The sequence below is a fragment of the Taurulus bubalis genome (assembly GCF_910589615.1).
Source record: "Taurulus bubalis genome assembly, chromosome: 15".
Lineage (NCBI taxonomy): Eukaryota > Metazoa > Chordata > Actinopteri > Perciformes > Cottidae > Taurulus > Taurulus bubalis.
The window spans coordinates 7,482,135-7,497,403 of NC_136603.1; the positions used below are offsets into that span (position 1 = coordinate 7,482,135).

At 40.3% G+C, this 15,269-nt stretch overlaps 1 protein-coding gene across 1 annotated transcript in view; it reads left to right on the plus strand.

Annotated features, from left to right (window-relative positions):
* lrp1bb (low density lipoprotein receptor-related protein 1Bb) overlaps positions 1-15,269 on the plus strand; it is a gene marked incomplete at both ends in the record, with an annotated part of 233,942 nt that overhangs the window by 133,955 nt on the left and 84,718 nt on the right. The window contains 6 exons of the mRNA XM_079230683.1: positions 2,396-2,596; positions 4,874-5,119; positions 8,139-8,336; positions 8,913-9,117; positions 12,851-13,015; positions 13,358-13,602. Of these exons, the coding sequence (XP_079086809.1) occupies positions 2,396-2,596; positions 4,874-5,119; positions 8,139-8,336; positions 8,913-9,117; positions 12,851-13,015; positions 13,358-13,602 (1,260 nt within the window). The remainder of the gene's footprint in view (positions 1-2,395; positions 2,597-4,873; positions 5,120-8,138; positions 8,337-8,912; positions 9,118-12,850; positions 13,016-13,357; positions 13,603-15,269) is intronic.

Genomic DNA, 15,269 nt, shown 5'->3' on the forward strand with positions numbered 1-15,269 from the left:
GAGTTTGAATGCTGTGGATATGGATGCTTTTCCTCGATCATTCTACCTTTGGGGATGGATGCATTTCAACATGTGCAAGATAATTCACAAACACCGCTCAATGCAACAATACCACTGAACAAACTTGGTTCAGCCACCCACACAAATCTGTTAAAGATGGAAAAAAACTAAAAAGAAAAGTTAAACCAAAAAAAGCTGAACAGACAGTAAGAGTACAATAGTTGATATTTCTCCAGTTGAAAATTTGACATTAATGGACGATCCAATCTCTCCCCTTGTGAATTGGAATTGAGAAGTATTCTTTATCAAAAAGAGATTATTTAGAGAAGTTGCTCTTGTAAAAAAAGGTATTAACATTGTTCTATTGGGCAGTTTAAGCCCAAATGAGACATTTTTGACCGATTTGGGAGAGTTCAGAGGTTTCCGCCTTTCTCAGGCAAATGGGACAGTAGGCTGGATGTCAGAACTTGGAGAAGCAGCGCACGTACCAAGCCCTCAATTATATCTTCACTGTTCCATCTGGCAATGTCCTTCTCAGAGTCACTGAGATCATCAGTGTTCACAGGCTCAGTCAGGACCTCCGTCTCAGGCCAAATGGATGGGAGAATAGTCAGTGTCTCCAGCCCATGGCTATCAGTAGTGGTTTGAGTTGGGTATGTCTTCCCCATGTCCCTGTGTAACACTTTGAATATGGTTGCGATGGTTGAGAGAAGTGCTCTAAACTGTGTACAGTATGACGAGAAAAAAGGTTGACTCCACAGAAGTAAGTGTTTTGATTGATGATCTGACATTGACATTCTTTAAATATTTCAAAGATGCACGTACTGGTGATCAAAGCACATGCATGCATACTTCAGAGTAGTCTTCTGGTGAGTGGTCTAGTGAGTGGTGAAGCCTATACAGGCTTGATCTCAATTAAAGCCTGGTACTGTAAAACAAAACAAAAAACATGCAGACTATGCCAATAAATATGAATATCTTTATCAGTATAAAAACCTTAATAATGCACAACAAACAACCACAACGACCACACATTTACTAATCCTCATCATCATCTCTGCAGGAAATCTGTTGATAAGCTGCCTTTCTATTGCATTAAAGGCTACAACTTAAAAATATTTGAAGCTCTCTATATTCGGAAAGAATATAAAAAATGCATTTCCTACTCAAAGTAATAAGCAATGGTTATATTAAATAAACACACTCCGAAGTACTCCCTCCCTTTTATGCTTTCCACTCCCTGAATTAGATATTTGTTTTACCTCCCCTTTTTCAGCCATATTCTTGTCCTCTCCTTTGTTTTCTACAAATACATGCACTTATAAAACTCCTCAAATTGAAATTGTGAGATTTCCCTTGTCATTCAAGGTGAAATTGCTTGAATCAACACTGGTTCATTCAGTTGTACAAATGATTAACTTCCCTGTCCATGTGCATTACCACAAACACTCCTATTTTGATGACAGTTAGAAGGGAACATTTCTTTGCCACAAGTGTCATCCATATTTTACGCATGAAAAGCTTGTGTACTTGAATAACACATACACTTTAATTTTCACATGCATCTGCACTGGCATCATATTAAGCATTTAGAAAATGAAGAGCGAAATCAAAAGTGTCATCTGACTATTTTTGTGCGGACAACTGGAGCTAAGAAGTGATCTGAAGCTAAACAGACACGCTTGATCTCTCACTAAATCCACAAACCCACAGCAGTTGCTTCAGCCTGCGATGTCGCTTTGCATTGATTCGGCACCAAGCATAAACCAGTAAAAACCCCAAACCCTATGATGGAGCATTGATGGAAAAAGATATAACTTTGAATATGCTGCTATCCAGGCTTTACCTGGAGGCATGCAAAAATGATATGTCCCACTGTATGTATTATTTTCTTCCTCAGCTCCCTCAGTGATTCCAGCTACCTCTTCCTAACCTCAATGAGGGAATTACAAATTATACTGTAGGTATCAGCGTAAAGAATATTGATCTTGTGTGGTTTTATTTCATCAAGTTGAACATTTAGCACAGAGCTGAGAAATAGTTTGTTGTTGACTGAGGCCCCCTGGGGAAAGAAAACGCTTGGACCTTCATTGGAAGCACTGAAAGCACCAGTTAGATTTCAGTTGTAAGATGGGGAACTTTTTTTGGGAAGCCCATTTTATATTCAATACTAACTCAAATGAGATTACATCATCTGAACTGCAGTGAAACTTGGAGTTGTTAGTCATTTGACAATGTTGGTTGATGTGTGGTATAAAACGGATCCCGATGCATGACAGCTAAATTCAGCTTGCATTTGAGTACAGTGAGTAAATCCTGCATCATTCGTCTGGGACAGATGTTATGGTTTTTAAGTTAAAAAAAAATTCACAACTTCACAATTCATTCTCTACAGGCAAGTGTATCACAAAGAGCTGGGTGTGTGATGGGGACATCGACTGCGAGGACCGATCGGATGAAGAGTCCTGTGAGTCCGCTGTCTGTAAGCCACCCAAGTACCCTTGTGCCAACGACACCTCTCTCTGCCTCACACCTGATAAGATCTGCAATGGCAAAGTGGACTGTGCAGACCGCTCGGATGAAGGACCCATCTGCGGTATGTTGGTTTTGTCTCTGCATGTCAAGTCTTTTTTTTGTTTTCTCCTCCTGCAAGATGCTGAAAATGAAGTAGAGTAGAGAATCAGAACATTCGACTGCAGAAAATCTCATTCCACCACTATTGACATTGATATGCTGTCGTAATAGCTGCTACTCGTCTGGGAAAGCTTTCCACAAGATCCACGAGATTGGGCACTGACCTGCTGTTCCAATTTATCCCAAAGGTGTTTGATGAGGTTGAGAGCAGGGCTCTGTGCAGGCTAGTCACATTCTTCCCCACAAAGCCCCAAAAAAATAAAATAAAATGGACCTGCTGCTTTCCATCCACCAATCAATCAATTTCCAGCCCTAACTTGGGTCTGGGTCATAGTGACAGCCGCCGAAGTAAGGTAGCCCATACAGAACGTCCCGGTGTTTTGGCCTCACTAACTAGGATTGGACATATATGGACAGATTATCAAACACTCCTTGGGCGTTTGAAAGATCATACAATGTTTCTATAGTAGTTGTCAGTTATTTGTCAATGAAATAGTTTAATGGTAACCAGCCACACAGTAGACAAATAGACATAACCACATCATCCTGTGCATCTATATGGTCAGTCTGTCCCAAACAGTCACAACTTTGGCTGAATATATACTGCTTCTCCCTGAACTGCTGACCTCCGAGGAGGGTGGCAGACTGACAAGTACGATTTGAGAAGTTTCTGAAAATAATATTGATTTTCTTACTTTAAGTTACCAACAGAATTCATGCTGACCATAGCTTCTGTTCTTCCCGAGGAGCTTTTTATAGCCACGCTTCAAGCCTACAGGGGGTCAGTGTTTGATACTCAAAAGATGTATTTTGGGTGAAGAATCCCTTTAAAGTGAAGAGACCAACAGAAACTGTCAGAAATAATGACTCCCGGAGACTTTTAGGCATTTTGGATGTTGCAATGCTCCCACTGAGTTTTGAGGCTCTTTGATTGGCATTTCTTTGTTTGTTTTTTGAGAAAATAAAGCAAAAAAAACAGTCACAAATTAACAAAACCACATTTACATTGCAAATGAAAACTGCAACACATTCCTCTTCTCTTTTCAAATATAGCTCTTTATTCCTCACAATTTACTTTTTTATCAGCCTTGCAGAGTTGCAGAAAAAATAATTGGAAAAGTTGAAGCACTTTCACATCCTCTCATTTTCATTAAAGAGGTTCAGGACACGTTACCTGCTGAGGCACGTCACAGGACTCATGCTAACTCTAACTTAAATGTTTCATCTGATGTTATACCATGGGATGGTGAAGAACATCTTCCAGAGGCGCCCTGCTGCCTCCTTCACATGAAGCAGCGTAACGCCTGGCCATGAATCGGTGTATTGTCTGTGAAAGGAACAGAACATGAATATTACTCTGGCTTCTCATTTGACGGCAAATGTGAAAGAGTTTGTCCAGCAGCCTAAAGAGAGGATAAACTGATCTCATGTGAATAACCCCAGCCATCTAATCTCTTAAAGGGAGCAGTGTAAACATGAAGGTTCATTTTCTACAGCGTCACTAACCAAGCCTCGGAGGGGGTGGGCCCTCCAGGACCTTTGAGTGCCTGTGTTATCGAAGCTGAAAAGAGGGCTTCTGCCTCCTCACCGACAATTATGTGTTCAGAGAGACCTTGAGAGTCTGATTGATTTGAACCGGCTCAACAGGACTCACATACCACATACTCCAACACCTCCTCCCGGTGGGAAAAAAAAGATGCTGGACCAGTTTAATTTCCACCAATATACCGGCTTGACCTGGCAGCGGCTTACAGAAACCAAGATAATAGAACATAAAGTAAAATATTGTCTGTCTTTAGATCACTTTTGAAAGGAACAGTGCACAAATAGTCATTTTTTCTGTAGTGTATTTGAAGAAGGGATGGAAATACAAACCTTTCAGCCCCAGGTGAAACCTTAGAAAATCTGCTTAATGAAGGATTCTTCATTATTTTTGTCTTTGGCTCATGATCTCTTGCTCTGAGTCAAAGTTATGTCATCCTTATAAAATGTCCAACATAAAAACGTAGATATTGCGTGCAATTATTGGCAATATCGTCTGTAAACTACGGATTAAAATACTACTACCTTTCAAAACACACACACACACACACACACACACACACACACACACACACACACACACACACACACACACACACACACACACACATTGTTTTTCAAATGCTCTTTCAAATCCCAGCCTCTCCTCCAATGTCTGCACATTTCTCTAAGAAAGTTTGTCCTTTCTCCACCCCAGATATGTGTCTAGTAGCCAGAGGCGGCTGCAGTCACCAGTGCACCGTGGCACCAGGAAAAGGGGTTGTGTGTTTTTGTCCCCCTGGGCTCCACCTGGACTCCAGTAACAAGACATGTGAAGTGGTGGACTACTGCAGCAGTCACCTGAAGTGCAGCCAGGTGTGTGAGCAGTACAAGACCACGGTGAAGTGCTCCTGTTATCCAGGATGGACGCTCGACCCAGACGGAGACAGCTGTCACAGCACAGGTAACAGAACCTAGCTTTTTAATGTTTGTTTTTAGTGATGGTGTGTGGCTGCCGTACTGTGTGTGCAGTAATTCAGGTTTATCGCTGGGCATAACTCTTCACATCTTTGATTCTTAATTTGAATCTTGACCGTGTTCATGGAGTGTCGGTACCCTTAAGGAAAAATAGTTTGAAGTATCCATTATTAATGCAATATGCACATCCTGGATCAAATAAACTGGGGAGGAAAGTTCATAAAAGTCAAACTACAGAATGTTAAGGTTCTCGTGTTATTGTCGAGAAAAGGGAGAGGTAGTCTGAAGACTAGTAATAGGTGTTGATATAGAGTTCTGTCAGGTCAAATTCAATCAGTTTCAAATCTAAAGAGACATCAGGGCGATGAGTCCTGTCTGTTTCTATCTGTGCTGATGCTGAGTGAAACAAGCGTGTTCTCCCTTCATTCAGCTGTGCATGAGTTCACCTCAGGAGTAATCCCATACAGACACAACCGTTTCGCCCATGTAGTATCACGTTCTGAATTCAAACCATCAGCTACTCTGTTATTGAATAATGTATTTGATGAGAGCGCTCTTGAAATACAATAGTTACACACACCCATGCTGTTGCTTGTCACATTCAGATTTATGGACCTCGTTTTGATTACTTGCTTCTCTATTTCACTCCAAGATTGATGGCAGTTGCAGTTTTAATCTTACATTATCGCAGGAAAAGAATACACAATTCCATGTGGGAGCCGATCAGAATTGTAAAGCTTCATCATAAATCAAATTTTGTATACAAACACAAACATTCCGATTTAAAAAGAGAGGTGTTATTGGATTCTTTGTGAAGCCCCTAGCACACATCCACGCCTCCTTTTCCTTTGCACATCTCAGGAATAAAAGATTTGCAAGTATATATCTTCACACCAGTAACATTGTAGCTAGCAACACCGGAATGTGTCATTGAAGCAAGGACACCATTTTAATTGCATTTTTACAGTTCTATTCCCAAAAGTATTGTTTAGTCTAGAATGCTGTGAAGAGAGTTTTAGTTGTACAAACATTACTCCGAAGCAGAAATAATCTTGCTGATTGAACTAAACCTCAGTGGGCAAGGCCGGAGTTCAGTATACAAGCTCTATTGCCAGCTCTGTTGCCAGCTTTAGGACGTTTTTCTTTTTAGAGACCCTGCTAAATGCATTTCTGCAAAGAGACCACTTTCAAATGTATCCACTTTTTCAGAAAATGGAAAAATGGAATGTGTTGATTCCCAGAGTGTTTGGCAACACATTGATTTGGCTGTAACTGATGCATATAAATGTACACTACATGGTGGTAGAAACCAGTGAGATGTGTTTGAAAGTATGTCCTGTGCACAGTGGATCAACACACACACACACACACGCACACACACACACACACACACACACACACACACACACACACACACACACACACACACACACACACACATACGCACACACGCACGCACACAGCGAGAGAGAGCGAAAGCTGAGTGAAATACATATATGGAAATAAATGAAGGTCGATTGTTTCAATTGTCCTGCAGAATTTACTTAATTTAAATATGTTGTAATACACCATATGTTAGTGGGAAATAGATTGCATCTCAGTGACAGTCATTCAATGTAGCCCTGTTGCAATTCTACCAGCTCATGTTGCAACACAGAGCTAGCACCAGTTATATAGAGTCACATAAAAAGAGGAGGCATTTTTCACAGCAGACATTTTGACTTCTTGTGCAGTAGGAGAAGCACAGCTTTCACTGACGACATGAACAATCGTTTCGTTCTCTTCAAGTGTCTTACGAAGCCATGAGCCAGCATGCACAGCTGAATGGAACCTCTTAGTTTATTATTAGCCCACAATACGTATTTGTACTATAGTTGCCTTTGTACCTGGTGGTCATGAACAATAAAATACAATAATGTAGATTGGCTTAGCTAATTTAAAAAAAAGAAGTCTTTCTAGCACTAAATAGATCTTTGATGGTTGCTAGGTTAATAACATGATGCATTTTAATAATACCAGCGTGTGGTTTCTTGATCCCTTGCCTTTTTAGCCCATCCTTGAGTCAGTTCATTGACAGAGCACACTGTAGAACAAAAAACGCTGACCAAAGCACTGATGTTAAAAACACTATTATTCATGAAAAATAAACAATTCACTTTTTCTCCATGAGCACCAATCAAGGATGCTTGCCCTCATAATTTATACAGCATGGATGTCACCACTCAATAGGACAGCCGTAGAGTTAAAGTAGGACAATCTGTCGGACACAACACATAGGGCGGGAAAAGCAAACAACACCAGCAACATTTTGTGTCCGCCCGGACGATCTGCTCTCAGAAATGGGCTTTTCGGTCTTTGTCATGATAGTGCCTGACTGACGTACAAAAAAGCGCTCAGGATGGAAAGACGTGGCCAAAACAAGCTTCTCCTTCATTTTCATCAGCGCTTTTCTGAAAAAGGTCAGAAAAAAAGATGCTGGGAGCAGCACTTTTACTCTAACCTTCCTTTTAAAGTCCTGACTCATACATATGTAGATTTGTGTGCGTATGTTCATTTGTGTGCGGATGTTCATGGGACATTGTACTTGGGCCATGTCGTGCTTTCAATTGTTACTTTGATTTCACAAAAAAAGAAATGTGTAAAAATGTTCGAATGCGATAACATTCACAAGTATCCCATTGTTGATTTGGAGGTAAAGGTTTCCTGGTATATTATAAATTGTTAATTCATTCTTTCTTCAATTTTTCTTTTACGTTGACAATGCTATTCCTCAGATAATATGGCAGAGCTGTACATGCCGTTATCATCGATATATTCCAGTGGCACTCTTGTTAAAGAAAAAGATCCCCCTCTCTGCTCACTAGCTAACACTTTCCCACGATGTCCAATGCTGTACATGTTGTCATGCATTGTCGATTAACAATTTACTCAAAACATCGCTCAGCCCTTGGTGGTCCTCCTTAAAAACAATACTGTGCTTGTTTCCTGTCTCTCTCCTTGGCCAGATCCCTTTGAGGCTTTCATCATTTTCTCCATCCGGCACGAGATAAGACGAATAGACCTTCACAAGCGGGACTACAGCCTGCTGGTGCCGGGACTGAGGAACACCATTGCGCTAGACTTCCACTTTAATCACAGCCTCCTTTACTGGACAGATGTGGTGGAGGATAAGATCTACAGAGGAAGGCTCTCCGAGTCTGGCGGTATTTGCACACACAAATAAATACACCCCCACAAGCATGTTCTATCTAAAGACTGCTGTGATGTATTGGCTAAAGAGAGTCGTGTCTTGCTCATCTTTGCTGCGGACGCTGTAATGGAGGTCTGAGACACTGGCGACGATAACGCTCTCTGTTTACTCTACTGTTGTTACGCATACTCAGGGCTGATGCTGTGAGTTGATATTGTCCATTTGTCTCTCGCTGCAAATTTATCACAGGTAGTCCAAAGTTGAAAAATACTGCCTGGACCAGAAGTCTTGAGCTGCTGTACTACAGTATCCCCCCCTCGTAAAAAGATGACTAAGAACTTCTCCTTTGCTTTGGATTTTTGTTTGTGGCAGTATACAGTCTCCGTGTTCACAGCTATATTCTTTGAAAACCCTTTAACAATTGTTAATGTAATATAAGAAAGCAATATTCTTTATATAGAAGAGCTATATCCCCTTTTGTCTTGAGCACTGTAAAGATACGGCAACCACCAGCTCTGCCCCTTGACTACAGCGTATGTCAGTGCTACATAGTCATGCTACTGTGTTGTTGTTGTTATTGTTGTCTCAGGGGTGACAGGGATTGAGGTGGTTGTGCAGCATGGTCTGGCTACCCCAGAGGGCCTGGCTGTGGACTGGATTACTGGAAAACTCTACTGGATTGACAGCAATCTGGACCAGATTGAGGTGGCCAAGCTTAACGGAGATATGCGCACCACACTGATTGCCGGAGGCATGGAGCATCCGCGGGCCATCGCTCTCGACCCGGGGCAAGGGTATGTTACGCACTGCCTCCCACTGACAGAGCCTGCTGGTAGCTGCGCTATCCATCAGGCTCTGAGATTATTGGAATAAAGTAAAATTACAACCTCCTTGTATTTCTCACGTCTGCATCTGCCTTGACGTATGAAGATGTTTGCCGTGTTAAGGTCCATTAAAGCAGTACGCTCCATTCCAATAATGACAACTGATGTAGCCAATATCCTCGCAACCATTGCTCCCACTTTACACGCTTTACTGCCCATTCATCCTTGTTCCCCAGCAATTGTTTTTAAACAATTTAAGCAAGAACTTCAAAATACAAATCCCAAAATATGCTTTTTTTATTCGCACATTATCCCCCTACGGGCTATTTTAAAATAATGGTTGTTTATCCTGCTGAGATGCATGTGGAGAGTGTTTGTAGACTGATCTGTGAATCTGAAATGGCAGCCTTCCCTTTGCCCAGTCAGCAAGCAAGACTTGAAAACATCTGTCACAGTGCATCGATTACACTGTCTTTTTGTGTTTTGTTACAGTTTTTAAAGGGTAAAAATAGGTTGTTGGATGACGCCACACTGGGTGTATCAGCCTGGTTATTAGGCAATAATGCAACAGCCTGGGAGGCTTTGATAGTTGTTGTTTTGGACTGTTTTAACAGTTTGGAACTTTGCCTCCCACCCGTTTGAAATTAAACTGAACTACCTAAAGAGGAAACACTCAGGAGGGCCAATATATGTTTGTCATGTCATGATGCAATTTTTTCATGCTATCATGACACGCCAACCTATGGATTTCCTTACAATAAGAAGCATATTTTATTGTACTAGCATTGCTTGTTTGAGAGTGTGTGCCGTGCATACAAGTGTGTTTGGCAGGTGCTCTCTAATCTTCATTTGTCTGTATGCGTGAGTGTTTTTATTTTACTGTTCTTTTTTTTTCGTCTTACTTTTCAATCTGTAAATGAGATTTACTGAGCAGTGAAAGGTTTTAGTGCATCATAATTGTTAGTGCATTTTATAATTATAGTTAACGGAAAATAAACGTATTTCACTGTTGGCATGGCCTTCAATTTTCAAAGATTTTATATTAGGTTGTGTCGGGATACCATTTTATTTCCTTATTATTCAGTTTTTCCGTGGTATGTGAGATCTCTTTTAGTTTTCCGATTACAGATCAACAATGAAGGTGCTTTAATCCAGCGTTAGGATCACAGATATGGGGATGCTGGAAATAACTCTGATGGCATGATTTAGACAACTTAATTTTAGCTGCAGCAGTAAACATAATACATCCATTTAGGAAGTGTTTTCTTAGCTCACATCGATCAGTATACTGTCTCACACTTTTCTCTTGGAAATCCCGGTTGAGTTAATTTTGTCAACTGAATCGTTATTCCTTATGTGAGAACAAGCAGCCATCGATCCACTATCCTCTTGTGCAAGGCACAGATAAAACAAATGTGCAGCAAAAGCACTGACTGACGCTGATTTACGAATTGATAAGATGGGCATGATGGATAGCACTGACAGTATTTTAAAAATGGTGCATCAGTAATAACACGTTGAATAAATCGCCACAAAGTCTGCTCTTATTTGCATGCTGTTTTTTGAGGTTTTAACCAAAGAGGTTAGAACATTATTCTCAGTCCTTAAATGATGAAAGGGAGTTTTTCAGAAAATGACAACAGGACCATGCCTCATAAAAAACCTGGTCCAGTTTGCATGGCTGGGTTTTGTATACATGCAGCCCTCCATGTCCTTCCAGCTAATCAATTATAATTGACCATGGTGTTCTTAATTTGTATAAAATCATTTCATCTGTGGATTCCAAATGGAGTCAACATCATATTAGTTTTTTAAAGGCATGGACATAATGCTGAGAAGTCTATCCTGTGATTTCAAATATGGTTCTTTAAATGCAATTGTATCGTATATTTCAACTACTGGGCAATATTTTCTGATTTCTGGAAGGGTTTCTATATAGAATAACAAAAAACAAAAAAAATGCCAAAAAGTTAGTAGAATTAGAATGAGTTATATCCCTTTTTCTTGACTATTGAATATAGTTTTAGTATATCATGCAGGGATACAAGCATTCTTGGCAAGCAGTAACTGCTGTAAGTTGGGGAAATTAGTTCTGCAAGGAGAGATACTGATTAAAAAAAATGCAGGTGCATCTGAGCGAGGTAGTGGAAAAAACCTCACCCATTAATGCAGAGGCCCAGGTTCACTTCCCAACTGCTCTGCCTCTGTCTTGGCCCGGTGCCCCTTCAAACACAGCTGCACAGCTGTCAGTGTTTGCCGGTGCAAACAGGTGATAAAGCTGGTGAAGGATCATGTCGCTCTGCTGTGACTCTACTGGTTGGTCATGTAGTCTGGGCAGAGAAGGGTGGGATCCCGGTCGATTAGCCAATATATGCACCTGAATGTACGATTACGTTAAGCTGTGCATTGCAATTGTCACAATAACAGCTGCACTCTGTATGTCCCCCAGATGTGTTGCATCATATGTGGTCTGTTGTAAAACTATGATTACTGAGTGGATTTCTTAAAAGAAAATCTCTTAGAGGGATGTTGGATAAAATTGTATCGATTATTCGTTAAAGATTCAAATGAAAAACTACATTAGTAGTATCATTTTATCACAGACTAATAGCAAAGTGATTGTCTATTAATTGAAACACGTAGTTGTTTAATTTCTGAGTGCCTTAAACACAGTTGCAATATTGTATCCCATGTGTTTCCCTATCTAAAGAACATAATATGATAATATAATATTTTAAATGATAAACACTGGTACAAAAAAATAAACATAATATTTTCTCTGTTGTAGGTGTGTTGCTTGTATTCCATTAGGTAATTTGGGTGAATGCATCTAAGAAGTAGCCAGCAGTTGTATACTTTAGCGAGTATATTTCAGATTGAAGCAAAATCCAGACCTTCTTAAAAATCAATTTAACGCCCCTAAGAAATGAGTAATCTGCTCATGCACTCTCCCCTATAGCACTCTTTCACATGTGTGAGGATGACTACATTTCATGGTTGTACAGAGTAGGATTAATGGGTGCTTTTGGTGCCTACAGGCGCATTTCCATTCCAGGGCAATAATTCTAATCTAATTACTTGAATCCACTCAAAGGAGTGGGCAATCGATCAGGGAGGCCTTATCAAGTGAATAAGGTTATTGATCTGGACAAGGATATTTCTTCCTAACACTGTTTCGTTGTCGTCAGTATGTGATTTAAGCTTAAGCACCCATTTTCTCCTTCATTCTAGCTGACTTTTTCGACCAAGGGAGGACAGAGGTGTTATTTGCTGAGTTGGAGTATGACTCAGGATTCTGCCGATGTTCACATCAATGACAGTGTTCATTTGCAGGCCTCATTGAGCAGTGGGAAGTCATAATAAAACAGATGGCCTCCCATTTCAAGGCATGTTGTAGATGCTGAGGGTTGCACTGGATCTCCGGTGCTGTTCTTGGACAGTCTTTACTGCCACCCTCTGTGTTAATGCATACAGCTTCAACAGCATTGTAGATGCATTTACTGTGTTTTTCAGTTTCAGTTGTAGCACTGACGATTGCATGTGGCTGAGGAATTGTTCTGAGGTGGTTCTATGGTCTAACAGACCTTTTTAGTGGATCTATAAAATAATATATATTGTGCAGTGTATATATTGTTGCTTTTCCTTATAAAGACAAACAGCCAGTGATCAATACTAAGTGTTGCCTTTGGGTTCCTTCACCAAGGATCCTCTTCTGGACTGACTGGGATGCTACTTTCCCCCGAATCGAGGCTGCATCAATGAGTGGAGGAGGTCGACACATTGTGTTTAAGGATATGGAAATCGGTGCCTGGCCTAATGGACTCACTCTGGATCATTTGGAAAAGAGGATTGTCTGGACAGATGCACGGTAACCAGGATTATTTTACGCTGTGTGGAGAAGCATTTACACCTTTTAGGACTTTGAATACATGTATGACATTCTACACTCAAAGCGTTTGTCCAGTCCCTCAGTACAAATTTAACTTGAAGCTCCACTCTCCCAGTGTGCATTAAATAATGGAAGATGTATAATATTTAGAGATCTGCAATGTGCAATGCCTATATTTGGTTTTAAGCGGGTCTTGAACAATTTAGTAGTTCCATGAGTGTGACTGGTGTGTTACACATTAATCGGCCTCCTCCCTTTCAATGCATTTGATGAGCAATTCAGACTTTAACATGGCTGTTTGTGTCGGTCTCTTTTGAACAGCTCCGATGCCATTTTCTCTGCACTCTATGACGGAAGTGGGGTCATTGAGATCCTCAAGGGCCACGAATACTTGTCCCATCCTTTTGCTGTGTCACTCTTTGGAGGCAATGTCTACTGGACAGACTGGAGGACGAACACGTTAGCGAGAGCCAATAAGTGGACTGGGCGGAACGTCACAGTCATCCAGAAGACGAGTGCTCAGCCCTTTGACTTGCAGATCTTCCACCCCAGCAGGCAGCCACAAGGTGAGAAGAGTTTTCTTTTTCTCTCATTACTGTTAGTGTTATTTCACTTTTTTAGCCGGGACTAGGTTCATGCATAATTTGTTGATTTTGCTCTCCTAGGATATATACGCAGTAGGGAATTTGAACCCCTTACGCATTGCAGTCAATGCAGACCTTGTAAGTGGGGCTTGTTATCTTGTTTAGCAGAGCAACTCTGGATAATTTAGACTAAATCTGACCTTCTGATTGTAAATTCCAAAGAATTATCATTCAAATGAGACCAGGATCAGAGCAGCAATTAAAACGGTTCAGTAGGTTCAAGAGCAGTAACAATGCTCCTTTGGGTCTGTCATATTCAGGCTTGTGCACTAAAAGGTGGTGCTTGTTAAGGGGTTTAATGTACAAACTCACCCCTTTCTAAAATCAAAATCCAAAAAGGATTCTTATTGAATTTATCTATAATGCTCCACTAATACAGGATGTTGACTGAGGATACATTATCTTTTAAAACACAAATTATTCCCATGTTGCAAAAAGGGAATTAATTTGTCCTGTCAATCAATGATAATGTGTCTGAATGAAAAGGGTACTCATGCATAAAGTTAACTGGCTTGAGTTAATGGTACCCCTGAATGTGTTTTTCTTACCATCCAAATTATTCCATTTTAATTTGTTCATACCACTTTATTAAGGCGTTGTTTTTTTTATCAACTGAATGTGAATAAAGATGGCTACAGAATGGGAACCACATCTGCCTGTGAATAATAGTGGCATATCCAATTATCAAATTAATTAGTTATGTGAATAATGTCTTGTGGTGAGAGGAAATATACAAAAGAATTTTCAAACCACATCAGTGTTGCCAGCATTTCTTTCCAGTGAATGCTGCTGAATCTGGATCTTGTCACAGTGGAATAGGTGATCAATTTTGTGAGAAGCAAAGTGAGCCAAGATTCTGAACACAAAAGTGAAGTGATTTTCTCTACATATGTTATTTGAAATGCAGATCTGCTTGCAAGATATATATATATATATATATATATATATATATATATATATCTGAGCTCAAATTAATAACATGAAATCTGTTTTCAATTTACTTTAATATTTATTTATTTTTGGGTAGATGGGTTGTTTTGAAATTGATTTTTTATTAATTTGTGGAAGCAGAACCAATAATAAAACACTGGATTAAGGAACATGTTGGTCCATGTGTGCCAAGACCGCCTGATTGATGGATCAGTTTCTTTTGCAATGGCCTTCTTCGGCATTGCTAAGCTTCAAATATATCTGCCTCAGCTTCCTCCATATGTAAGCCACCATCCTTAAATGGGGATTATTACTGTGGTAATCGGGTTTGCATCTATTCAGTGATTCCTCTGCTTCTCCAGTGTGTCACGAGTTAATTTGCTTGTTTCCTTCCTGTATCTGCATTCTCATGACTGTTCACCATAGATAAGTGTGAGCAAATGGGACTGCTTTAGCAAAGAAGACAGAAAGCGTGCCTAATCCTATTTTAGAAAAGCTCAAAAGGGGGTGGGGGTGGGTTATTATCCACTCTAGCCAGAACCGAGGCCTAGGGATGTGATGCTCCACTAGACCACAAACATCTGGACCAGAGAAAAATAAAAAAAGGGGGATGGAAGAAGAAGGGATAACTGAACACAAATATGCAGATCTATTCAGCA